Here is a 26,410-nt window from a genome sequence, read left to right on the forward strand (position 1 = left end):
TATCAATGCTACATAAAACAGGTTCAGACACGCTCCTGAGGGGAGTTTGTGCTCCTGTAGTGTTTCCTGTTCACCATCCAGGCAAACTGAAGGCTCATACAGTAGAGCTACAGCTGTTGCATGGGCAGTGCATATAGTAGGACTTTTGGTGCAGGGACCCCATGACAAACATGATCAGGTACACTTTATTTGTCCTCTGCATTGGTCACAGAGATAATGTAATAAAACATATTCAATTTCAAAATATTATTACCACTGTCTCGATAGAAGTTATATGAGACAATTGATGGTCTAAATAAGTAATTGTGCTGTACTTTTGTATTCATAGTTTAACTGGAGTATGCTGGGTTGCTAAAATTTTAAGGGCAAAATATAAAAAGCTTTCAGGGGGCCCAAAATTTCTAGCAGCGTCCCTGAGTTAGCCACACGTCTCCTTTGACTTTTGACCTGGTTGTGTTACCTCATCTCCATGAGCAGAGTCGGCCCAGGGCGGTGTAGCGTCGCTCTGACAGTGGTGGTAAAAGGAGTAGAAGTACGTGGGTGAGCCGTACTGCGCATGGAGATCTGCTGTGGCCACCGCTGGTGCCACCCACTGGTGATCTGTAAACAGCGCCACGAGGGTTTTCCTCCGGGTTTCTGCATTGTCTCTGTCAGCCCAGTCTGTGTACATGAACCTGGGGGTAGAAGTTTGCATTAGGTCCATGAATGTATTGAGAAATAAATATACATACATAAGAAATGAATTAATTCATTAATTAATAATAATAAAAAAATCTATTTAGACTTCCGGTTATAGCCCTGGTGTAGACAGAAGCATAACAACTCTGCCGACCGTTGACTTAAAAATCTCTGTTTCGCCTAAATAACCCCAAGAAATAAGGAGCAAAATGCTGTGAGAAATGAGTAAACACAGAAAAAACAAGGAAGTTAATGCATCAGGAGCTAAACAATTGCAGCTGATGGACTGTAACCTCGGCAGAAAACACTCTCTCACAAGCTGATGATGATAACATGTCTAACATGACCAATGTGATTCCTGAGGGGACGCCGCCCGCGACTGCACAAGGACACCAGCCAGTCAAACTCGCAGAGTTGGATTGGCAGAGGTGTCCACTGTGGGTGTGAAGTCTCAAATCCTGAATAAAAGGAGACTAGCTGGTCAGCCAGTTTCCGGTCGAGAGCAGCATGGGGGTTCTTCTGTTTCGTCTCATCAGCAGTGCCAATTCATCCGTCCAATTACTGTGAACGAACATTGGGGAGGAAAATCTCAGGTAAGGGTGTATGTGCACCATGTCTCGACAGGTGAGGTGCACCAAAGCCCCCGCTCACTTTCCTCGTCTGCAGCATCTCACTTTTCTGGGCTTAGTTCAATTCGGCACAGGTCCTAAAAAGCTGGAAATATGTCTGTAGGAGTAGTTGTTCTAATGTTTCAGAACTCTTCATGGGTGTAAGGCTGCAGTTATTTTATTACTTGGTTTACGGATCCACCGCACTTAGATTATTGATTTCTACAATATAAATAAAATACATTTTTTTTTTTTTTTTTTTTTATAAAGTACTGCCGACAACGCAAAATAGCATTAAATGGAATATAAAAAGCGGTATTAAGTCAAAAGATAAGAGCGCGTGAAGCAATTTTTCCTGCTGGAGTCTGTGACGGAGCAGCTCGTCCCTCTGCGCGGCCCCCGGAAGAGCATGTGAAGACGCGCGCGCCCGATTCCTTGTCTGCCGCGCACAGCGCCAACTCCTTTATATCGCAAATACACATTTTAAACCTCTTTACCACATTTTCTCCAGCGCGTTTTGCCGTGACACTTAAAAGCGCGAGTCCCCCCGTGGTGCGTTTTGGGCAAACCCGAAAGAAAAAACCTTTTGAAATTGAAATTATTTATTTATTAATTTATATTTCGCCTGCCTGTTCAATATATTTCATTTAAAAATCCGTAAACCAAGTAATAAAATAACTGCGGCCTAAGCGCACGCTGACACATGATTTACATAAAAAACCTACAAAACAAAGCACACCAAAAAATGCCAGGGCATCCATCAGTGACGTCATCTTGGACTTGCTATGTTTGTTACTAGGGAAATGAAATTCAGTAGAGCCAGGGCCAGCCCAGCCTTTAAGCAAACTAAGCATCTGCTTAGGGCCCTGAGGCGTTAATAGGTCCCCCAATCTGGTAACCTGATTTATGCGAAGTGCAAGCGCAGGGGGTGCCACTTCCGTAGCAGTAGTAGCGCTGCTAGTGCGGCAGCGCACAAACAGCATTTATTTGTAATGACAAACTGGCAACCAAGCCACCAGACCTGCACTAATTGGTCAACTTTAGTGTGTGCAACCAGAATGAAAACAAGACATAAACACAACAGTACGTGGTCATCATGTCCAAAAGAATATATCCCCGGTGCCAAAAACTAAATTAAAGATTTGACGATGAAAATAAACTGCAATCTCAGCAACAAAGAGACTGTTTGTGCTGTTTGAAAGTACACAAGTCTGTTATGTTAGTGCTCCTATAGTCCCCTCAGGCTGGTGGCGAACCGAGAGTTCTGTACACTAGCCGTAAGGAAGGAGGCCAGGGAATAGTGAGCGTGAGAGCCACTATCCAGGGCGAAACATCCAAGATCCATAAGTACATAAAGGACAAGGCTCCAACAGATGACGTGCTCAGTGAACGTCTCAGACAATGGGGAATAGAGGATGATGAGGTGCTGGAGGGACCATCATGGGAGGACAAGCCCCTACATGAGATGTACCACCGGAACATTACTGAAGTGGCTGATATCACGATATCACAAATCCTACCAATGGCTGCAAAGAGCCGGTCTGAAACACAGCACAGAGGCCCAGATCATGGCAGCACAGGAGCAGGCCCTGAACACCAGATCAATAGAGGCCCAGATCTACCACACCAGACAAGACCCAAGGTGTAGGCTGTGCAAAGGGGGCCCTGAAACAATCAAGCACATAACTGCAAGATCCTGGGAGGGACAGCATACATGGAGCGCCATAACCAGGTGGCTGGCATAGTGTACAGAAACATCTGCACAGAGTATGGGCTTGAGACCCCAAGGTCAAAGTGGGAAACACCTCCAAAGGTGGTGGAGAACGACCGAGCCAAGGTCCTCTGGAGATACAGACAGACCGAATGGTAATGGCGAACCAACCGGAAATAGTGCTGGTTGACAAGGTGCAGAGGAATGCCGTGGTGGTGGACATTGCAGTACCATGGGATGGTAACTAGAGAAATACCAAGGCCTCAGAGAGGAGCTGGAGAAGGCCTGGAGCGTGAAGGTGTCAGTGGTGCCCATAGTGATCGGAGCACTTGGGGTATTGACCCCCAAACTGGAAGAATGGCTTGAGCAGATCCCAAGAAAAACATCAGACATATCGGTCCAGAAAAGTGCAGTGCTATTTACAGCAAAGATACTGCGTAGAACCCTCAAGCTCCAAGGACCCGAGCTTGGGGATAAATACAGACTGCCCGCGTGACATCAGCTTGATGTTATCCGTGTAGAGGAGGTGACTGATGGTAGCCCCATTCCTTAGTCAGTATCCATAGCCAGTCTTGTTGATTATTTGGCTGAGGGGGTTCGGACCTATGCAGAACAGCAGTGGGGACAGCGCATCACCTTGGTATAAGCCACATTTGACGGACCCTTGTGTGATTTGCTATTGGCCTCAAGGGTGGTTTTCCACAACCTCATCAATGAGGTTCCCTTGTGAAGGTTCTTAGAGCCCCATTGATGTTGTACAACAACTCAAAGCCTTCAATGATCCAAGTGTGTGGCATTGAGTCGTATTCTTTCTTGTAATCAATCCAGGCTTCCAGGCTTCATTCTCTCTCGTGTACCTCTTTAGGCGGCTGCCAAAGGCTTGGAGCATTTGACTGTACCTCTTGGGAACTTGCTTTCGCATTGCACTTTTCTGGGCCTCAGACAGTTGGCTCACCTCTCTCCATGGTGTTTCATCTCATGGTTGCTCTTACGATAGCCGAGTGTCTCAAGAATCACTGCTGCTGAGTTGTATATCAGCTCATTGGTTTCAGTGATGGTTGTCATAGGGATAGCTGTTAAAATTCACTGAGAGTCTGTAATGGGCTTCGGGGTTGCCTATATCAGCTTCCGTCTGTGACCCACATCTCACAGTCAACCTCTGCCTGTCTCTGCTGTGTGTGTGACCCACATCTCACAGTCAACCTCTGCCTGTCTCTGCTTCCATCTGTGACCCATGTCTCACAGTCAACCTCTGCCTGTCTCTGCTTCCATCTGTGACCCATGTCTCACAGTCAACTTCTGCCTGTCTCGGCTTCCATCTGCGACCCATGTCTCACAGTCAACCTCTGCCGGTCTCGGCTTCCATCTGCAACCCATGTCTCACAGTCAACCTCTGCCTGTCTCAGCTTCCATCTGTGACCCATGTCTCACAGTCAACCTCTGCCTGTCTCGGCTTCCATCTGTGACCCATGTCTCACAGTCAACCTCTGCCTGTCTCGGCTTCCATCTGTGACCCATGTTGCGCAGTCAACCTCTGCCTGTCTCGGCTGTATGTGTGACCCACATCTCACAGTCAACCTCTGCCTGTCTCTGCCGCATCTGTGACCCACATCTCACAGTCAACCCCTGCCTGTCTCTGCCGCATCTGTGACCCATGTCTCACAGTCAACCTCTGCCTGTCTCTGCTTCCATCTGTGACCCATGTCTCACAGTCAACCTCTGCCTGTCTCTGCTTCCATCTGTGACTCATGTCTCACGGTCAACCTCTGCCTGTCTCGGTTTCTGTCTGTGACCCACGACTCACAGTCAAACCCAGTCAATCCTGCGCCTGTCTATGACCCAGGTCTCACAGCCAACCTCTGCCTGTCTCTGCTCTGCATTATTCCACACTCTACTGCTCCTTCATCTCATTGCTCCATAAATAGAGGTCATTATTCCAGGTGCTTCAGCAGTCACGGCGTCTCCCTCAACTCTCCCTGTCAACTACGCATTGAAGTATCCGCTCTCAGACGACCATGTTATCAATAGCTCTAATCCCTGCCTTTCCATTCCAGTAAGTTGAGAATTTACCACCTCTTCCACTTCCTGGTTTTAAGCATCTGTTTCTGACAATCAGGGACATGTAGCGGGGCAGACCCCGGGTTTTAGGGGGAGACATCTAATATAATTCTATTATGGCACGCCCATTATTGCAATGTCTTCTAACCCTAACCCTAAGGGATCTTCTCAAAATGGGTTGAAGCTGAAAAGACGTAATTTTTTTCGTCTCTCTCTGGACCCCCTCCCCCCCTCAAAAGACGAAAGACTGGCTTCACATAAAATGTTAACGCGTTGATAAAACAATAGTAGCTTGATAGACCCTGCTCACCTTTAGTCCCTGAACATCCTTTGGTATGTTTATCAGTAGAAGTTAAGAATTCTCCAAATAATGTCACCTGTTGCGCATGTTTGTTTACTCAATCCACATGGTCCACGGCGCGCCGTGGCCAGCGCGGGGAGCGGGGCGGGTGCACCCTCGCACGGGCCACTGCGCGCCCTGATCACAACGCACCGTGCGCACGGGCCGCGCACGGGCCGTGGTGTGCGCTGCGGTGCGCGCATGGGCCGCGGTGCGCTGTTCTCCCCCGTACGCACTCCCTGTGCGCCGCGCCGCACCCGCCGCCTAATGTTGGCCTAATGCTCGTTGCTGAGAGAGTTTTTTAGCATTTCAAAACAATTACTGCCACAACGATGTATTGAAGCTTCAAAGCAACAAAAAGACGAAATGTAGGTTCCCCCCCGACGAAAAATATTACGTCTTTTCAGCTTCAACCCATTTTGAGATGATCCCTAACCCATGTAATAAAACTCCAGGGTGAAATTAAAATCTTTAAAGTGATGCAGATGTGATCAGACTCCTGCGTCATCCTGGAACCTCCAAGAAAGCATTTTCAAGCACTTTTTCAGAAATCCAAACCTTTAAAACAATGTAGTAAAGTTCAAGCATTTTCAAGGAACCAGAGCAAAACAAATTAATAAAAAAAATAAAACGAGAGAATAAAAAAGTGGTTCCAAAGAAAATAAATTTAAAGCATATTTAGTCAAAAAAAGTCCCATTTAGTCCACTGTCAGTCAAATTTGTCCATTTTCAGATTGAGTCTGTACTGTTTGAGGAATAGATAGAACCCTGCTTACAGATATTGCTACAGCCAACTAGAAAGTTTACACAAAAGTTGAAGTTATGGACCAGCCATTCGATGTATCAGATAACAGTATTTGAAGCATTAAAAGCATAAATAAAGCCGTTTAAAGTGTGGTGTTTTCGGCTGCTCTCTGGACGTGCAGAGGGGTGTGACCGCATTTCCATATGGACAGCTGCGCAATTGCAGTCAGCCAATGGGTTGAGCAGATACCCGCGTGGCTACTTGATAAGCAGCAACATAGAGAGCAACACGCGCTTTCAACATCAGTTGAAAAATGGATCCTTCTGCTATCGCTTTGGAGCTTAACAGAGGTTGTTACAGCTCCACGCTTTTGGATTATTTCTGCGAAAAGTCTGCTTATCCAGATGACTAAGTTCTGAATCTGAAGATGAGCGCACAGATGACGAACGTGATTTCATCCAGCTGGAAAATATCCCTAGTCTACGGCTGACCTTAGAGGAGGAGGAAGATGGGTTTTGGACAGAGGAAGGAGCGCCCGGTCACGCCGAAGAGCTGGAGCGTGAAATAACAGACGCTATAGCCACGGTTACATTTGCAGGAGAGAACGAAGAGATGGAAAAGATCCGTAACTTTGACTGCAAATGTTACGCAAGAAGAAAATTCTCTGCTCTCAAGAGAATCGTCTAGCGGGAAACTAACTCCAGAACTGATGTACAAGCTACGGAGCGACTCATTAGCAGCAGAAAGACAGTGGCAGGATATGAGGATTATCGGACATATGGAAGCAAACAGACGTTCTGTCGTCACTTCTGAGCTGACGACGTCCACGAAAAAGCCCCAGAAGAAGCGCAAGTTTGCCCGGACAAGCTTTTTCATAGGAGGCATGGAAGTCTGCAGAAGTACTTTCCTGTTCCTCATGGCGTAACTAATTAATATTAAATACGCCTGTTTTGGTGTGCTGTTGTGGTCGTGTTTGTGTTGTGAGTGCCTGTTTTGGTGAGCCATCATATCACAAGCTTGCTAGCCACGTAGCGCCGCTAGCCCAGGGCCGGCCATGTCCCGCTCCTCCGCCTTTTAAGTCTTAAATACGACGTAAACGTCAGAATGTGAATAATGCAGAATAAATGGCATCACAAACACGCTTGAAAGTGCCTATTTTGGTGTGCTGTTGTGGTCGTGTTTGTGTTGTGAGTGCCTGTTTTGGTGAGCCATCATATCACAAGCTAGCTAGCCACGTGAAGCGTGTTATTCCCATATTACTGTCAACCCTAATCCTTTTATTCCCCCTTTTCAGAATTGGCAAAGACACCCTGACTGACATAATTAAACACTATGACGAAAATGGAGCAACACCACGGTTGAGGAAGAAGCGTGCACAGCCACATTCACGCAGGTTCATCAGCCATGAAGTGATTCACACCGTTGTAGAGTTTATCAAAAACTTTGCAGAAGTCTATTCCATAATGCTACCTGGTCGACATCCTGGCCATAAGGACTGGCATGTGAAGTTGCTCCCAACCCATGTGACTAAGGCCTCAGTTTGGCGTCTCTACGTGAAGTCTGCTAAGGAGCTTGGTAAGTGTAAAACATTATTTTGGTGATTTTCATGTTTTAATGATTATAGTATAATTAACCATAAGCAACATCTGTTTTTTAGGTGAGCCTGCAGTTTGTAAATCAAGCTTCAGATCACTGTTTGCACAGCAGGTACTAATAATAGTGCAAATGCAGAATAGCAATTATAGAGACATATACGTCTTAATCAAATGTCATATGTATTAATCTAATCTCCTTTCTCTCTCTCTGTCAACTACAGATACACTTTCCGTCGAACCCTCTGCAGCCGGGGCCAATGTATTTCCTGACTCCACGAAAATGTGGCCTTTTTGGTGTCTCCTGTGAAGGGATGCAAAAGCAGATCAATTTCCTGATTGACGAAGGCATGTCGTCAAGTAAGGGAAGCAATGAAGTCATAAGCTACATGCATCATTTCTTCAACAACTTCGGGGTTGGAGAAAAATATGTGGATCTTCATTGTGACAACTGCAGTGGCCAAAACAAAAACAATTTCATGTTGTGGTATACTGCCTGGCGTGTTGGACACAAGCTTCACCACACAATGGACATCCACTTCCTCATTGCTGGCCACACGAAATTCTCCCCTGATTGTGGCTTTGGACTTATCAAGCAAGCATACATGAAGACCAGGGTTTAGACTTTGGAAGACATCAATGAGGTTAGTTTATATTATTTGACTACTGTAATGTGTAAACATTAGCCTGGCAAAACTTCAGTGCAGATATTTTTCTTCTGTTCTCATTTTTTTTACATTGTCACCCTTGTCATCAGGTAGTGGAAAACAGCTCTCCTGAGAGTCACTTCAATATCCCACAGCTTGTTGGAATGGGGGATGGCAGAGTGTTCGTCAAGAACTTCGACTGGCAGAAGCATCTGAGTCCCTTCTTCAGACGGCTTCCAAAGATCAAGAGCTACTTCAGGTATTTATATTGAAACAAAAAAAATGAGTTAATGAGTGTTTCATGTGAAATAGTTAGTTATTTCTTAAATGTCCTGTTATTTGCTTACAGCTTTGATGCCAAGAGACCAGGTGTGGTGGTTGCAAAAAGTCACTGTGGAGCAGAACCAGTGGAATTTCAGCTACTACGCAATTCAGCAGTTCTGCCTCCGGTTGACAATCACCATGTCCTGGTCCCACCTGGACTGAACGTTGACAGGCAGACCTATCTGCATGAAAAAATCAGGCCTTTCTGTGCTGACGAGGCAAAAGACATCACATGCCCAGCGCCGAGAGTCACAGCAGAGAAGACGCATGTGCAAAAGAGGCTGCGGACGTAATTGGACTCTGATGGTGTACCTATGATGATCTATTATCTCATATCTCATATATTCAAAGCCATGGACCCGTTGCAGTTCGTATACCTGGCCCTGGCATCTGTTTATAAGAGTTCCTCTATTAAGAGTGTTTTTTAAACTTACTATAAGTTATCTGGCCTTTCCCCATGTGTGTTTGTGTTGCACTGACTCACCTGTGAATTCGGTTTATCGACAAATGGCAATAAACCCTATTCTGATTCTGATTCTTTGATCCAAGTATTTTCCATTTCAATAACAACACTCCTCTTGAGTCTTTAGTGACAGCTGTAGGGGATGGTGCTGCCAGTGTGACAGGGGGGAGGGCTTATCTCAATGAGCCCCCCTGTGACTCTGGGCTCACTAAGGTGAGGATCTTTAGAGACCGTTTTCTCAGTGAATGGGTTTGAGAGTTGTTTACATTCAAATGACCACAATTCAAATATGATCAGATGTGCATGAGTGAGACATCATTGGATAGCTTTGAATTCACACTTTCAGAATCTGTGAATAACTCAAAGTGTCTCCGAGGTGACTTAGACCTCCTTCCTCCTCAGCCGCTGTGGCTCGGGTGTCCAGATCTCCATTCTTGGATTTCAAATCATGCATTTCTTCCAGGGCCGTGTCCATCTTTGAATCCACTGTCTTATAATATTGTCAGTAATCTCCCATAAAGCCACAATAATCAGCAGGTCTATCCTTCTTCGGGTCTACGCCACAGATTAATCTGATCTGGAGTTAGAGGGAGCGCGCAATGTGACTGGAGTAGCAGTGGAGCGTCAGCCGTAGCCTGGGCGCGCAGTGGCTGGTGCAAATGCGTCGCATGAGCTAGAGCCCGTCCCTGAGTGCGCAGGGACTGATGCTGGTGTGGAGTAAGCGGGGTAAAGCGTTTCTAGCCTGTTTTTTTTCTTCTTGTTTATCAGATGGATTATTTCCACGGATATGACCGGAGCTAGACAGACACCTCCGGACTAAGCAGCCATCATTCTGGAAGTCCCCCTAATCCCTTTTTGGACCGGGAGTGTCTACAGAGCCGCGGCGTGCGGCTGAAACTGCTAGGCTATTTTGTGCCTCGGCTCCTGAAACTGCTGGGCTATTTGACCGCGCCGGGATAGACCGCACCGGGTTAGGGTTAGTGTTAAGGTCAGGGTTAGGGTTAGCCATGAGGCTATATGGCCGTGCCGCGGCTCCTGAAACTGCTGGGCTATTTAACCGCTCTGTAGCCACGGCCTTTTGGACCAGTCTGTGTGGGCTCTTTGCATGTTTTTGGCATGAGTTATTTTTTTATTTTTTTTGGCAGTTTGTTTGTTCTAAGATAAGATAAGATATTCCTTTATTGTCCCACATGGGGAGATTTCATTGATGCAACGCAGGTAGATACAGAGGTAGATACAGAAGAAAAGAACAGATCACTTATATGAAGTTTGAAAAACACTCTCAGTAGAAGATTTCCTATAAACAAAAACTCCCATAGACAAAACCTGCCATTACCCAACAAGGGATGGAGGGGAAAAAATAATAAAGATAATAAATAAAAATGATAAAAATAAATAAATAAATACACAACAGTAATTGCACATGAATATGTGTCACGACGGCACCACAAAAAACGGCACAAGGATTGCACATGAATTTCACAGTAATTGCACATGAATCACGACAGTAATTGCACATATGACGGAATTGCACATGGTTAGGACAGTATTGCGAGTGTTCAGGACTAACAGTGTTTGTTATAAAGTCTGACAGCAGCAGGAAGGAAAGACCTGCGAAACCTTTCTTTCACACAGCGAGGGTGGATCAGTCTCTCACTGAAGCTGCTCTCCAGAGCGGACAGAGTGTCCTGCAGGGGGTGGCACTCATGGTCAAGCATAGATGTGAATCTAGCCAGGACCCTTCTGTCTCCCACCTCCTGCACCGAGTCCAGAGCGCAGCCCAGGACGGAACTGGACTTCTTGATGACTTTGTCCAGCCTCCTCCTCTCCCTCTCTGTGATGCTGCTGCTCCAGCAGGCCACACCGTACAGGAGGGCTGATGCCACCACAGAGTCGTAGAAGGTCTTCAGCACACAGAACATCAATGAAAAGTCGCGGGTCACTGAGGCTTTCTCTCTTTATCCCTGCCCAGGTCTGCGTTCAGCACAATCTTGCAATTTGTCAGGACAAACTACTATTTGAATCGCAAACTACGCAGTCATCAATAGACTTTATTCTTTAGGCTTTATTCTTTAGGTTTTATTCTTTAGGCTTCATACTTTAGATTCACCGTTGATGAGTAGGTAGTTTGGGATCTCTGTCAACAACAGGTAAGATTATCTTGTGTTTTATATAAGATAAGATAAGATATTCCTTTATTGTCCCACATGGGGAAATTTCATTGGTGCAACGCAAGTAGATACAAAGGTAGATACAGAAGAACAGATCACTTATAGGAAGTATGAAAAACACTTTCAGTAGAAGATCTCCTATAAATAAATAAAAACTCCCATAGACAAATAAATAAATAAATAAATAAATACCATTGCATGTGATCCCGACAGTAATTGCAAATGAATATGTGTCACGACAGCACATAGATTGCACATGAATTTCACAGTAATTGCACATGAATTCCAACAGCAATTGCACAATCGATACATCGATGCAATATATATACTCTAATGATATAATTGTATACTGAACGTTATCATGTAAAATTGCAGTACTCAAATGGCTTCTCTTCCTAAAAACACAGAAACAGTTAAAGTTATCACAGAGCTAAATCAACATGTTTTTTTTGTATTACCCCTCTGCAGAGGCACAAGGTACGTTTTACGTTGTATTAAAGCACAAATGTTGTATTTTGTGTAACCAAAGCCCACGTTATTTTAATTTGGTGCTACTAGCTTGAATAGTCAAGAGGGACTCTGTGAGTTAAGTTATTTGTTTTGCCACCAGAGCTAGAGTTGCTAGTGGTAGCCTCCGGTGGGAGGAGCTTATGTATTATTTTAACTTGTGTATTTACTGCTCTGGTAATAATATAATTGTATGGGATTTGCACTTTGATATGTGACTTTGGCCAAATATATGGTATGTATATATATATAAATATTATTTATATATACACACGCGGCCGTGAAAATGTTCCATGAAATAGTGTAAACGTTTGTACTGTTTGTGAGGAAGAGGTGATGTAGGCGGGGGGATTAGAGGCGTGCTCTTCGCGGTGGCTCGTACGCCGCGGTCGCAAGGGGGGCGAGGGCCTTTATCGCAGCGTGTGGCTTTAATCATTATTATTATTATTAGGCCCGAGCGCCACAAGCTGGCGAGAGGCCTATTAATCTCGTAAGGCCGTGCAAAGCACGGCTGCGAAAGTGCGCACGTAGTGCGCACGAAATCGAGCACGAAGCGCTCGCCCACTTCCAAACACTCACTAACGCACTCCTTCACTCATGCACGCCCCGTGCATCCTAATTAGTAGTAGGAAAATGGAACATTACCGTTGTAAACGGGCAAAGCCCGTGCAAAAGTGCGCACTAAACGAGCACTTTACATTGAGATGACGACCGCGAAGCACTCATTTGCGCTAAGTAGCTCACGAATACGTTCCCCATCTCTTGCATGTTCCGTGCATATAAGCATGTAATGCAAAAATTGAACATTATTACTGTATAGATGGCCAAAAACACAAAGTGGGCGGAGCCCACTCAAAATTAACGAAAGTACCCGTCAGTGACCAGGGACCCACACCATGAAGTAGGAAAGCGCGAGCGCTTTCCGAAAATGTATAGTTTATGATATTTGAAAAATGGGAAACATTGTTTTCGCATCGGAATATTGTTCTTTCTTCTTCTTTCTTCTCGGGACCAACCCCCCTATTTTTCACCCAGTGAACATTGACGAAATGTCACAAAAATTTGCACACCTCTAAAAATCGTGCCTCTCTACATTCTGGCTATTTCCCTTTTCTAAAATAAAAAAAAAATTGGCGCGTCAGCGCCCCCAAATGTACCAAAAATGCATTGAGAGATGGGAAATGACCCAAAAAAAATCTGATCGTAGAATCATGAAATTTGGCGCAGAGGTAGATGGTGACAAGAGAAGTAAAAAATGTTATTACGGCAACGCCGTCCGCCCAACCAAATGTTGGCCATATTGCTTCAAAAATGGCTAAACATGACTTCGGAGTTTTTCCAAACGTCGTACTTTTACGAACTCCTCCCAGGGCGTTGGCCCTAAAAAGCTGAAATTTGGTGAAAATGCTACTGAGGAGTGGGACATCAAAAGTTATTCAAATTACATTGATACCTCTCGCGGTCTCTGTGCGGCGAAGCCGCAAACTGTAGCAAAAATTTCAGAAATCTCCCAAATTTAACATTTCTGCCGTTTGCGCAGATAAAGTCCGAATTGCGTCAAATTAGAATCAGTTGTTAAACTCTTTGCCCTAAACCTACTTGAAGTGAAATAAATTAATTTGGAGCCACAGCGCCCCCTACAGATTTTATATGGAGGTTAAATATTTAGTTTTGCGAAATTATATGAAATTTGACACACAACTCAATTTTGGCCCCATCAAAAAAGTCAATGAGACCCATGTCATAATTGTTATGGCTTTGCCGTAACAATGACCGAAACCTTCCATGTTATTCCAATGGGGAAATCGCCAGAACATGTTTACACTTTAGACTTTCACAAACTCCTCTTAGGGCGTTAGACATATTAACCTGAAATTTGGTGAGACTCATCTTCAGGGGTGGACCATCAAAAGTTATCCACATTTTTATTTTAAGAGTCACGGTGTCTGTGCGGCAAAGCCGCACATTTTGCCAAGAATTCAAAATAAAATTGCTTTTTGATGGTAAAACAAAGGGGAAAAGATGTGGCAGCGTCACAGATTCAGCAGTAGGCGTAATAAAAGGACAATTGGGGCGCGTTAGCGCCCCCTCCTCTTGCGGCGGCGTGGCGAGGGCCGATCATTGCCGCTTGCGGCTATATTTATTATTATTATTGTTATTTATAATGGGAAATATCATCTATACAGTGACAAAAGTAAGTATTTGAACACCCTGTAATTTCCAAAGTTCTCTCACTCGAATGTTCTCTGTAGGTGCATTTCCACTGTAAAAAAAATATAATCTGTAAATCACAAATAGGTATTTGAACACCTGAAACTATCAGTGTTAATATTTGGTATAGAAGTCATTGTTTCCAATTACAGAGGTCAAATGTTTTCAGCAACACAGAGTTTCAGCTCCCTCCAAAGATTTTGCATTAGATTTAGGTCTGGAGACTGGCTAGGCCACTCCAGAGACTTGATATGATCCTTATGGAGCCACTCTTTGGTAATCCTGGCTATGTGCTTCAGGTCATTGTCATGTTGGAAGACCCAGCCATGACATATCCTCAATACTCTGACTGAGAAAATGAGGTTGTAACCCAAAATCGCACAATACAAGGCCCTAGTCATTCTCTCCATAATACAGTGCAGTCATACTGTCCCCTGTGCAGAAAAGTACCCCCAAAGCATGATGTTTCCATCCCCATGCTTCACAGTAGGGATGGTTTACTTGGGATGGTACTCATCCTTCTCCTTCCTCCAAACACGGCGGATGGAATTTATACCAAAATGTTCTATTTTGGTCTCATCTGACCACATGACTTTCTACCATGACTTTCTACCATGACTCCTCTGGATAATCCAGATGGTCATTGGCAACCTTCAGATGGGCCTGGACATGTGCTGACATAAGCAGGGGAACCTTCTGTGCAATGCATGATTTTAAACCATGACGGCCTAGTGTATTACCGACAGTAACTTTTTAAACTGTTGTCCCAGCTCTCTTCAGATCATTGACCAGCTCCTCCTGTGTAGTTCTACGCTGATTCCTCACCTTTCTTATCATCATTGATACCCCACGAGGTGAGATCTTGCATGGAGCCCCAGTCAAAGGGACATTGACAGCCATTTTCTAATAATTGCTCTTACAGTTGATCTTTTTCACCAAGCTGGTTGCCAAATGTCCTGTAGCCCTTTCCAGCCTTGTGGAGGTCTACAATTTTTTTTTGGTCTTGCCCATGTTAGGTACTAAGGGTACTAAAAAACTTTCTCAGCACCGCGGCCCGTACGCACGGTGCGTTGTGATCACGGCGCGCAGTGGCCCATGCGCGACCTGTGCGCACGGTGCATAGTGATCACGGCGCGCAGTGGCCTGTGCGAGGGAGCACCCGCCCCGCTCCGTGGCCAGCGCGAGGGAGCACCCACCCAGCTCCCCGTGGTGGCCACGGCGCGCCGTGGACCATGTGGATCGAGTAAACAAACATGCGCAACAGATGACATTATTTGGAGAATTCATAACTTCTACTGATAAACATACCAAAGGATGTTCAGAGATGTTCACTAGAGGTGAGCAGGGTCTATCAAGCTACTATTGTTTTATCAACGCGTTAACATTTTATGTGAAGCCAGTCTTTCGTCTTTTGAGGGGGGGAGGGGGTCCAGAGAGAGACGAAAAAAATTACGTCTTTTCAGCTTCAACCCATTTTGAGAAGATCCCTAATTTAGATTAATAAGTGGAGTTGTTCTGTTATGCATTAATGTTGTGTTTTTAGTTTAAAAGTGCATAATTTGATCTATGCTTTAATTTCATTGCATTTGTTTTCTTATGCCGCCATCTAGTGGATACTTTTAAATGTCGCAGGTAGAGCACATGTTTAAAACAAGACTTTATTTAACCAGAAGTAACAGCGAGCCATAAAGGCACCAGGCACGGCCGCACGCAGCTTTGGCTGCTTTTGGAGATCGCAGATTTCTTTATTTTGAGGTTGCATTGCCGGTATGTAATGTTGTACGCGTGCACAACAGCTGCATTTATGTTATTTTCTATAAGCCAGTGTTCAGTATTGAATTTGACTGTTCCATCTCTGCAATATGTTAATTACACGCTAACCACGTAGCCATCAATATTGCGTCATCTAGTCTGCTTTGTATACATATATGTGGATTTGTTTATTATTTATATGTATTGTAATGGACATGTTTTGATTTTAAATATGTCTATTTTCAGTTTTACCTTTTCGAATATCATTAAACCTGCTAAAAGACAACGTGTCTGCAGAGTCGTTGATGTGAGAGGGGAGTTAAACCGGCTAAACAGCACAGGAGTAGAGGTGGACCTTTTGAAGGCAGACTAACAAGTCTTTGAGAGCCATAATTATTGCTGATTGGCAAGTGTTCAAATACTTATTTGCAGCAATAACATACATACAAATAAATTACAAATCATGCAAATTTTTCTTCTTTTTCTTTTTTTTTAGATTCTGTCGCTCAACACACATACAATGACATTTTCAGACTGTAAAATAATGTAAAATTGCAGGGTGTTCAAAAACTTTCTTCACTGTACACCGCAATTATGCCCAAGAGAACTACAAAGGACTACAAAATCACATGTTTGGAGGGAATCTAGCAGGAAAAATGTGTTGGTGAGTTTTCTCATAAAACCATGCCGAAGTGCCTATCATCACAAGGAAATGCTAATTGTTGCAGAAACTGTGGCAGCCAGGAGGAAAACCACTAACACATGTTTTGGGACTGTCCTGAAATTAACAAGGCACTGGAGACTGTTTTTGACATTGCCTTCCCACTTAATTTCAGAAGTCAGAGGAAGCCAGAGTCAGTCAGTGCAAACAACAATAAAAGAAAGCAATGACTCCAGCAGTGGACTTGTCTCTAAACCAGGACTAAACCCAGATTCTTGTCCACCTCCTCCTCGCCCTCGCTGAAGACAGGAGCATCCTTGATGCACAAGTCAATTTCCTCGTAAACATGTAGATGTAACTAAATAACCACACAAAACCCATGGAGATGAGGTGCAAGGTGCCTTTGGCTCTGAGTCCCCCCGGCTCCGGCCCCGCCCCCCGGCTCCGGCCCCGCCCCCCGCCCGGCGCCGTACCGCGTTTCCACAAAGGAGGAACTCATGAAACTGCGGAGAACAGTCGTCTTACCCGGAGATTGTCACGTTATCCCGTCGCAATACTGACCTAACCTAATACTGATGTGCAATTCTGTCGTATGTGCAATTGCTGTTGGAATTCATGTGAAATTCATGTGCAATTCATGTGAAATTCATGTGCAGTCTATGTGCTGTTGTGACACATATTCATGTGCAATTACTGTCGGGATCACATGCAATGGTATTTATTTATTTATTTGTTTATTTATTTGTCTATGGGAGTTTTTATTTATTTATAGGAGATCTTCTACTGAAAGTGTTTTTCAGACTTCCTATAAGTGATCTGTTCTTCTGTATCTACCTCTGTATCTACCTGCGTTGCACCAATGAAATTTCCCCATGTGGGACAATAAAGAAATATCTTATCTTATCTTTATATGTTGCTCAGCATCTCTTGTCAGGGACAAGGCATCAGTGGCCAGCAGGTTCAGCTTGAGATATTAGCCCCACTTCACACCCGGAGCCTACACCGCTCCTTGGCTCCGCACTCTGCCTCTGTTGTACCTGCTGCTCTGGGCAGGTTTGTGATGCTTTGACACCGAGAAGAAACAGGCTTTGCTGGGCACTTTCCACAGGGCTTTAGGCTGTCGACCAACACTCAAAACAGTAATACATTCACACAGTTTTCCTGCTAATTTGAGCAACATCACAGTAACCGCAGTAGCCCCTCTGTAGAGAAATGGACTTGACCAAGGCAACCTAAGTCCTGCCCTCTGAGTTGACAAGTGAGTCAGTCTTTTCATGGATGCACCAGCTTCATGAAATCATGAATTAATTAAATCAGGGGTGTCCAAACTTTTTTCACAGAGGGCCGCATTTTGAAACTTATACGGAGAAGAGGGCAGCAGACAATCTAAAGTGAAGTGAATCATTCGAAATGTTGCATTTTACATAGTTTACAACATTAATATTAGGTTGGTTTAACATCAAACATGTTTAAATTTTTTCAAATTTTACACTAAAAATAACTACTTTTTGTTTTTTGGGCCAACTGAGGGCCAACAAAAATTTGGGTACATTTTGCCCCCGGCCAATAGTTTAAACACCCTTGAACTAAATAGAACTTTTTTATGTTAAATTTTGTTATTGAAATTTAAGTTACTTTAAATTGTTTATTGTCAAAGTCAATGTCAAAGTTTATTTCTAAAGCACTATTAAAACTTTAAAAGCGCAACGTTTTTTGTGCTGTACAGGTAAGTGCAATAAAATACATTAGCAACTTTTACACAAAAAGTTAATAAAATAATGACCAGAGAGAACCGGTGCATTTTTAACAAGGATTTAAATTGCTCTAGTGCCTCAGCAGATCTAACATGCAGAGGCAGGCTGTTCCAGAGCCTGGGCCCCGCCACAGAGAAAGCTGCTTTTTAGCTTTGACCCGGGCATATCAAGAAGGAGCTGAGGAACATGGTGGGACAATAACTCCCGCAAATAACAGAGAGCCAGACCAATAAGAAACCTAAAAACCATGAGAAACATTTTAAATTGGATTCTCTGGATTCTAAATGGAAGCCAGTGCAGTGATGCCAAGACTGGAGTAATGTGTTGGTGAGCAGCTGGGCCACAGCATTTTGCACAAACTGCAAGCTTTTAAGAGAGGTTATTGACGCATTAAATTAATTAATTGACCATTAAATTAATTAATTGTACTTTAAATTAATTACTTTCACATTTAATTAATTCATTGTGCAATTTTAATTAATCAATTGCATATATCATTAATTTATTGATGGATGATGATGTGCAAGGAAAAGTTTGGCACATAAACTCCTATAAAGAAAACATAATGGCGCTGTCTTTGTTAAAATATCTTTTTGTATGTGTTTTAGTGTCTGGAACAGTGTCTGGAACCATTATCAAATACGATAATGTTTTTTGTTGTTGTCATAATTAGTATATTAATGGTTGCAACCCTTGTGTATGTTTCACCCTTTAGTCTGAATTTATTTGTCACTACTTAGAGATATATATTATTTTAAGTTGTAGCTTTTTTTATTTCATTTTGTACCCGTTCCACCCTTACTTAAGGCCTAAATAGTAGTCAATAGACACCAATATTTATCTCCTTACCTGATGCTCTCCCTCAGTGTATCCCTGCCTTCTGGATACCCGTACAGACTGTCCACAAAGTCTGACACGCTAAAATCGAAATCCTCCGACGACACCCCATCTTCAGAGTCCACTATCCCCTCCACAAACTTGACGCCCTCGCCCTGGTTGACCCCCAGCATCACGTCGTAGTTGAGGAATTCACCCTGCTCCATGAGAATCTGTGGGTCGTCTGGGATCACGTCTCCGTCAATCACCGGGGCAAACGCGGTGTGGTATTTGGCCGGGATGATGTTCTGCTCCACCAGCTCACGGTAGCTTCGGCCCCTGAGGCAGTCCACCAGGGCCGAGCTGTCGTCCACCACGCAGCCTACTTTCTCGCCTAGCTGCTGGGTGTACTTGTACGGCTGGTAGTTGACTGCCCAGCTGGCCAGTGCGCTGCCACTCTGGATGATGGCACGCTGGAACAGGTCTGGAACACAAGAGAGAAGCATTCTTACATTAAATTAAATTTAATTTTTTAACGCCCAAAATCACAACAGAAGTTGCCTCGAAGGGTGACAATGAAAACAATGTTCATAGGAATTTAGCAATGTCCCCGTGTGGTGCACCTAAACTATGTCACCACATTGTTTTTAGTTATATTATTATTTGGTATTTCACAGTAATTAAATGTATATATTATTTTGGTGAAGTAATACTAAGACATTAACTTAGACATAGTATGTGTCATTATTAACTTTCCGGATTTGTTTGTAAATTGTAAAAGTAAGGCGGAATTTTTGTGCGGAAGGTTGGTTTTGGTGGTGGAACTTCCTGTTTCCGTCAAGCGCGATCTGGACATGAAAAGCAACGCTTCTGTTCGTCATTGCTTTTGCTTTATACTATATTTTCAGGTCAGTACACGGTAAAATTGCCAACACATTACACTATAAGGTCAATACTTAATGTTTCGTCAGTAGTTAGTACTGTTTCGATGTTTAATGGTACTTTTCGGCTTGTATTTTTCAAGTTAGCTTTCAGATTAGCAGTAAAGTTACCCGCGGCCGAAATCACGCAATATTTCATAGCCGAAACATTGCGAGAACTGAGGTTTTGATTCCGCTTTATAAGCATTTCTATGCACAGTATTTAATTTGTGTGTGTGTTTAAGCATTTATTTAGGGAATTTATGAGACAATTGACATTTGAGATCTGTATATTTGAGGTAATGTAGATTCACTTTTGACAGTTTGAGATGTACATTTTTTGTGTTTAATGTCCATGTTATAAGCCGGTTGCACATTGCGCTAAAGCAGTGGTCTTTGTGTTTTTATTTGAAGTGTGACTAAATGGAATAGTTTGTCACTTTAGCAGGAAAAGTATAGATGTGGAAATGTATTTGTGGGCAAATGCACTTTAATTGTACACTGTAATATTATTGTTTGAGAACAATTAAAAATGCAATCTGGACATGAAAAGCAACGCTTCGGTTCGTAATTGCTTTTGCTTTTTACTATATTTTCAGATTGCACAATTCCTGCTACGGCAGTACCAAAGCTTGGGGCCCGTAACACCAGCACCCCCTGTCCTGAGATAAATGTATCATATGTTTACATGAACCAAGAGTAATTTTCCTTTCCTTTTTTTGCTTTTCTTTATTTTTTTTAAATAAACATACAAACGGAACATAGGACCAAAAAGCCATAGAGCAAAAAGCTAATAAAAAAAAAAGTAGTACATATCAAACAAAGAAATAAAAATATGTAATTATGTCACATCTAGTCTTACAAAAAGTCTAATTTTGTCCGAAATCTGTATGAATGAACTTGAACTTGAAAATGGTAGGCTTCAAGTTCATTTTCACATTTATATTATACTTTGGGTCGAGTACTTGACTGTTGGTTCAGTTTGTGTCATCTATTTATTTATGATGGCTGTAGGACATGTACTTCCCAAAAGATCGACGTGATCTGGCCATTTGCTAAAATCAAAAAAAGTTTTTGCTAATCTATATAAAAAAGAAAAACTGAAATATCACATGGTCATAAGCATTCAGCCCCTTTGCTGTGACACTCATATAACTCACATGCTGTCCATTTCTTCGGATCCTCCTTGAGATGGTTTTATTCCTTCATTGAGCTGTGTTTAATTAAACTAATTGGACTTGATTAGGAAAGGCACACACCTGTCTATATAAGACCTTGCAGCTCAGAGTGCATGTCAGAGCAAATGAGAATCATGAGGTCGAAGAAACTGTCCAAGGAGCTCAGAGACAGAATTGTGGCAAGGCACAGAGCTGGCCAAGGTTAAAAAATAATTTCTGCAGCACTCAAGGTTCCCAAGAGCACAATGGCCTCCATAATCCTTAAATAGAAGAAGTTTGTGATGTTCACAACTCCTTGACCTTGCCGCCCAGCCAAACTGAGCTATCGCGGGAGAAGAGCCTTCGGTGAAAGTGGTAAAGGAAAACCCAAAGCTCACTGTGGCTGAGCTCCAGAGATGCAGTAGGGAGATGGGAGAAGGTTCCACAAAGTCAGCTATCTCTGCAGCCCTCCACCAGACGGAGCTTTTTGGAAGAGTGGCCAGAAGGAAGCCTCTCCTCAGTGCAAGACATATGATTATGATTACATATGATTACTTTGCCAAAAAACACATGAAGGACTCCCAGACTATGAGAAATAGGATTCTCTGGTCTGATGAGACCAATATTGAACTTGTTGGCATTAATTCTAAGAGGTATGTCTGGATAAAACCAGGCCCTGCTCATCACCTGCCCAATACAATCCCAACAGTGAAACATGGTGGCGGCAGCATCATGCTCTGGGGGTGTTTTTCAGCTACAGGGACAGGACGATTGGTTGCAATTGAAGGGGAGATGAATGCGGCTAAGTACAGCGATATCCTGGAAGAAAACCTCTTCCAGAGTGAACAACAAGACAATGATCCTAAGCACGCAGATAAAATAACAAAGGAGTGGCTTCGGAACAACCTCAAGATGGGGTGATGAGTGTACATGAGAAATAAAATCAAACAAAGAGTGAAAAAATTAAAGGAGTCTGAATACTTTCCGTACCCACTGTAAATGTTACTATTTAATGATGTATACAATCAGAGTGCTCCAAATGCTTGAACGTTACACAATATAAACTACTACTTTTTTTGGTTTATGCTTTTCTTAAAAAACTTTGCTTGCCCTTGTATGTATGTATGTATGTATGTATGTATGTATGTATGTGTATATGTGTGTATATATATATATATATATATATATATATATATATATATATATATATATATATATATATATATATATATATATATATATATATATATATATATATATATATATATATATATATATGTGACGGAGCACCGTAAAAGCCGTTACAAGTCGGCCCCAACCAAACTGAGAAAAACAGGATTTTAGCTTTTTTCCCCCAAATTTGTGATTTTCGTTCTTTTGCATTATGTGAAAGTTGAAGTTATAAAGGAGTCCCTCCGTGCTTCAGATAACAGTATTCATTACCTTAAGTACACATTAAGCCGTTAAAAATGGGTAGTTTTCGTGCTTCGCGAGGGGGGCGTTACCTTTTTCCTGCAGCCCAATGTTGATCTTTTTCCACCAATCAGCTGCGAACCACATGGCTACAGCTACGTGTTCTCCTCTGAGACATTATTCATTTCTCCAGACTTTCTCCAGAGCTTATGATTCCCTGGACTACATTGCAACGGAACTGAGGTACTTTTACTCTAAAGTATTGCTTTAACGCTGTGTTTTAAGGTGGTTTCGTGACGTCACTTTTGCCTCAGCACCAGAACAGAGACGGAGCAAGGCTATGCTAACACGCTGCTTCAGTGCACTCTACATTATAAATACGGGCTTGAATTTAATGTGACCACTTTCTGAATAATTAACATCACGTAGTCTCTTGAAACTAGCTGTTTTGGGACGGTATAATGTCTGTATCTTTGTGTGTTTTTTACTGTAGCCCGCGTTAGCTGGTTTAGCTTGTTAAATTCCAAACTTTTGTTTCCCTTTTCAGAATTTCAGGCGCTCACAGCTGGATTTTATCAAAAACTATGCAGAAGTCCATTGCATTACAGCTTCGACTTTGCACAGCAGGTACTATTTATTACACATAATTTACTTAAATACACTTTATTAAATGTACAATAAAGTGCAAATGCAGAATAGCAATTATAGACTGTTCCTGTATGAATAGACATAAATGTCTTCATCACACGCAATAATGTCACATTCATGTGCATATAACTGATGTAATTATTAGTATTATTTTGTCTTACGCTAGCTGTTTTTATTTTTATCTTTATTTCCCCCTCCATTCCTTATTGAGAAATGAGAGGTTCTGTCTATAGGAGATTTTGTTTATAAGAGTTCTTCTATTAAGAGTGTTTTTTAAACTTCCTATAAGTTATCTGTCCTTTTCCTCTGTAACAACATGTTATCTGTGAAGCGTGTTATTCCCATATTACTGTTAACCCTAATCCTTTTTTTTCCCCCCTTTTCAGAATTGGCAAAGACACCCTGACTGACATAATTAAACACTATGATGAAAATGGAGCGAGACCACGGTTGAGGAAGAAGCGCGCACAGCCACAGCCACGTTCACGCAAAATGTGGCCTTTTTGGTGTCTCCTGTGAAGGGATGCAGAAGCAGGTCATTTATATTGAAACTCTCACACTGTGTTAAAACAAAAATTAGTTAATGAGTGTTTTATGTGAAATTGTTTGCCATTTTTAAATGTCCTGTTATTTGCTTACAGCTTTGATGCCAAGAGACCAGGTGTGGTACTTGCAAAAAGTCGCTGTGAAGCAGAACCTGTGGAATTTCAGCTACTACGCAATTCAGCTGTTCTGCCTCCGGTTGACAATCTCCATGTGGGGGAGGGCTTATTTCAATGAGATGCAAATGAGCCCCCCCTGTGACTCTGGGCTCACTCAGGTGAGAATCTTTAGAGGCAGTTTTCTCAGTGAAAGGTTTTGAGAGTTGTGTGTATATATATATATATATATATATATATATATATATATATATATATATATATATATATATATATATATGTGTGTGTGTGTTTCCCTCAGCCCTATTTAGCGTAGTGGGCCGATAGGCCCTTATCCTGACTCAATTAAAAGCCGCGACACTGCCCTTAATTAATCCACTGTGCGTAGCGGCCGATGTCTTAAAAATCACAAAAGGACCATTCATAGAAATCAATCAAATCTTCTCAAATTAAGCCTGAAGGTTGTTGATATAATCCCAGAGGATTTTTTGCCGATTTGAGAACTCAAGCGACCTTTTAGCAGAGCAACAGCCCCGCTGCTACACATGCGTTTGTTTATGAGTGTGGCAGAACCCATCATCCCTCGTCTCGGCAGATTTCTGTCTCTTCTGAGCTCGAACCATTTTTGTATTGTCAGAATCAGAATCAGAATAGGCTTTATTGCCATTTGTCGATAAGCAAAATTTACAGACATAAGAACTTGTCCTGGTGAATTTGGTGCAACACAGGGGCAAGAGGGAAAGAAACTGTTCTTGTGACGGGAGGTTTCAATTTATTTTTGTAACGCCCAAAATCACAACAACGGTTGCCTCTGAGGGCCACTGTAAAAAACGAATTAAGTAATAGGTTCTGGTCCGAATGGACCGTAGCCGCCTGCCTGAGAGGAGTGGCTCAAATAGTCCGTGTCCAGGGTGAGAAGGGTTGGCTGTGATCCGACCTGCACGTCCCAGAGCCCTGGAAACGTGCAGGTCCTGCAGAGATGGAAGTTCGCGGCCGATCACCTTCTCAGCAGAGGGCACAATGCACTGTAGTCTCTGTTTGTCCCTGGCTGTGGCTCCAGCGTACAATACAGTGATGTCTGACGACTGGCAGAAGTTGGGCTACTCATTCCAGCATCCACTGATGGTATGTTTTTTTTTTGGTAAAATATAGTTGTCTGCTAAGAAGGTATCATTGTAGATCAAAAGTATTCATGCATCATTATTTCAATAACATTTCTTTTTTTCCAGACTGCAGGGCTCAGCATAAGCGGTATCGCATTGCAAAATGCGACGTAATTTCACTCAAATGTGATTAATTTGTCCGAAAAAAGTGTTGTTGATTAGCAGCTTTTGCGATACAAAAATATTTGTTCAATTGTATAACCAAAACGCCTAAAAAAGCACTGATCACTTGTCAATCTATCGTCAACAACGGCATGACACAATGTAGGATGCTGTGTTGACTTGACGAGGTCTCGTTGTTGTCACCCTATCGCCGCGTCTGAAAACAGGAGAGCGGGAGGAGCCACCGGCACGCGGAGGGCTATGTGTTACACATAGTTATTTTTGTTACACCTCCTTGGATGGTGACTAAGCTGTATGCTAAGAGCAAGCGGGACATTGACTCCCTGATCCACACCACCAGGATCTACAGCTCAGACATCGGAATGTAATTCGTACTAGAGAAGTGTGGTCGGATGGTGACTAAGAGAGGGAAGGTAGTCCACACAGAGGGGTCTCACTCCCAGAAGGATCGAAAGCAGACATTGAGGACAGTTACAAGTACCTGGGAATCCCACAGGCGAATGGCAACCTCGAAGAAGTAACAAGGAAAGTGGCTATGGCCAAATACCTATGAGTGAGGCAAATCCTCAGAAGCCATTACCATTCTGTCTGTCTGTATCTGGAAGTCCCAGAGAACCATGATGGTCCCTCCAGCACCTCATCATCCTCTGTTCCCCATTGTCTGAGACATTCATTGAGCACATCATCTGTAGGAGCCTTGTCCTTGATGTACTTATGGATCTTGGACCTTTCGTCCTGGATAGTGGCTCTCACGCTCACTAGTCCTCGGCCTCCTTCCTTACGGTTAGTGTACAGTCTCAGGGTGTTGGATTTGGGATGGAACCCTCCATGCATGGTTAGGAGCTTTCGTGTCTTAACATCTGTGGTCATTAGCTCCTCCTTTGGCCAACTGATTATTCCTGCATGGTAAATGATCATTGGCAGGGCGTAGCTGTTTATTGCCATTTTCTTTTCAAAGATAAATGTCAAATTTTACATGTCAATATGTCCAGCTCATCAAAATATACAAATGCCTCATTGGGTCTTTCTAAATCATGTTTGCCAAATTTACAAGGATCTTTCTGCTTTTAAAATTGCTGCTTCATTAAGAGCTCGTTATGGCCACACCCTGAGACTTATTTTTTATTTCCAAAATGTTGTGGAAAATTCACCATGGCCACGCCCCATGTTCTATTTAAAATGTAAGTGATAATCTTTAATTACACATTTTTGGCAATGCTATTGATCAAGTTTGAAGGGTTTTCAATGAAAATTGTTGGAGATGTCAAAAGATGATGATGTGTGACTTT

The 26,410-nt window shown here is 42.9% G+C and overlaps 1 protein-coding gene across 1 annotated transcript in view; it reads right to left on the minus strand.

Annotated features, from left to right (window-relative positions):
• Positions 1-26,410, minus strand: part of LOC140359352 (neuroligin-4, X-linked-like) — a 118,488-nt gene that overhangs the window by 23,401 nt on the left and 68,677 nt on the right. The window contains exons 5-6 of the mRNA XM_072444240.1: positions 19,072-19,522; positions 461-674 (exon numbers count right to left, since the gene is read on the minus strand). Coding sequence (XP_072300341.1) covers positions 461-674; positions 19,072-19,522 — 665 coding nt within the window. The remainder of the gene's footprint in view (positions 1-460; positions 675-19,071; positions 19,523-26,410) is intronic.

Source organism: Eucyclogobius newberryi, unplaced genomic scaffold (genome assembly GCF_026437365.1).
Source record: "Eucyclogobius newberryi isolate DKJ021-1_F unplaced genomic scaffold, fEucNew1.0.hap1 SCAF_14, whole genome shotgun sequence".
Lineage (NCBI taxonomy): Eukaryota > Metazoa > Chordata > Actinopteri > Gobiiformes > Gobiidae > Eucyclogobius > Eucyclogobius newberryi.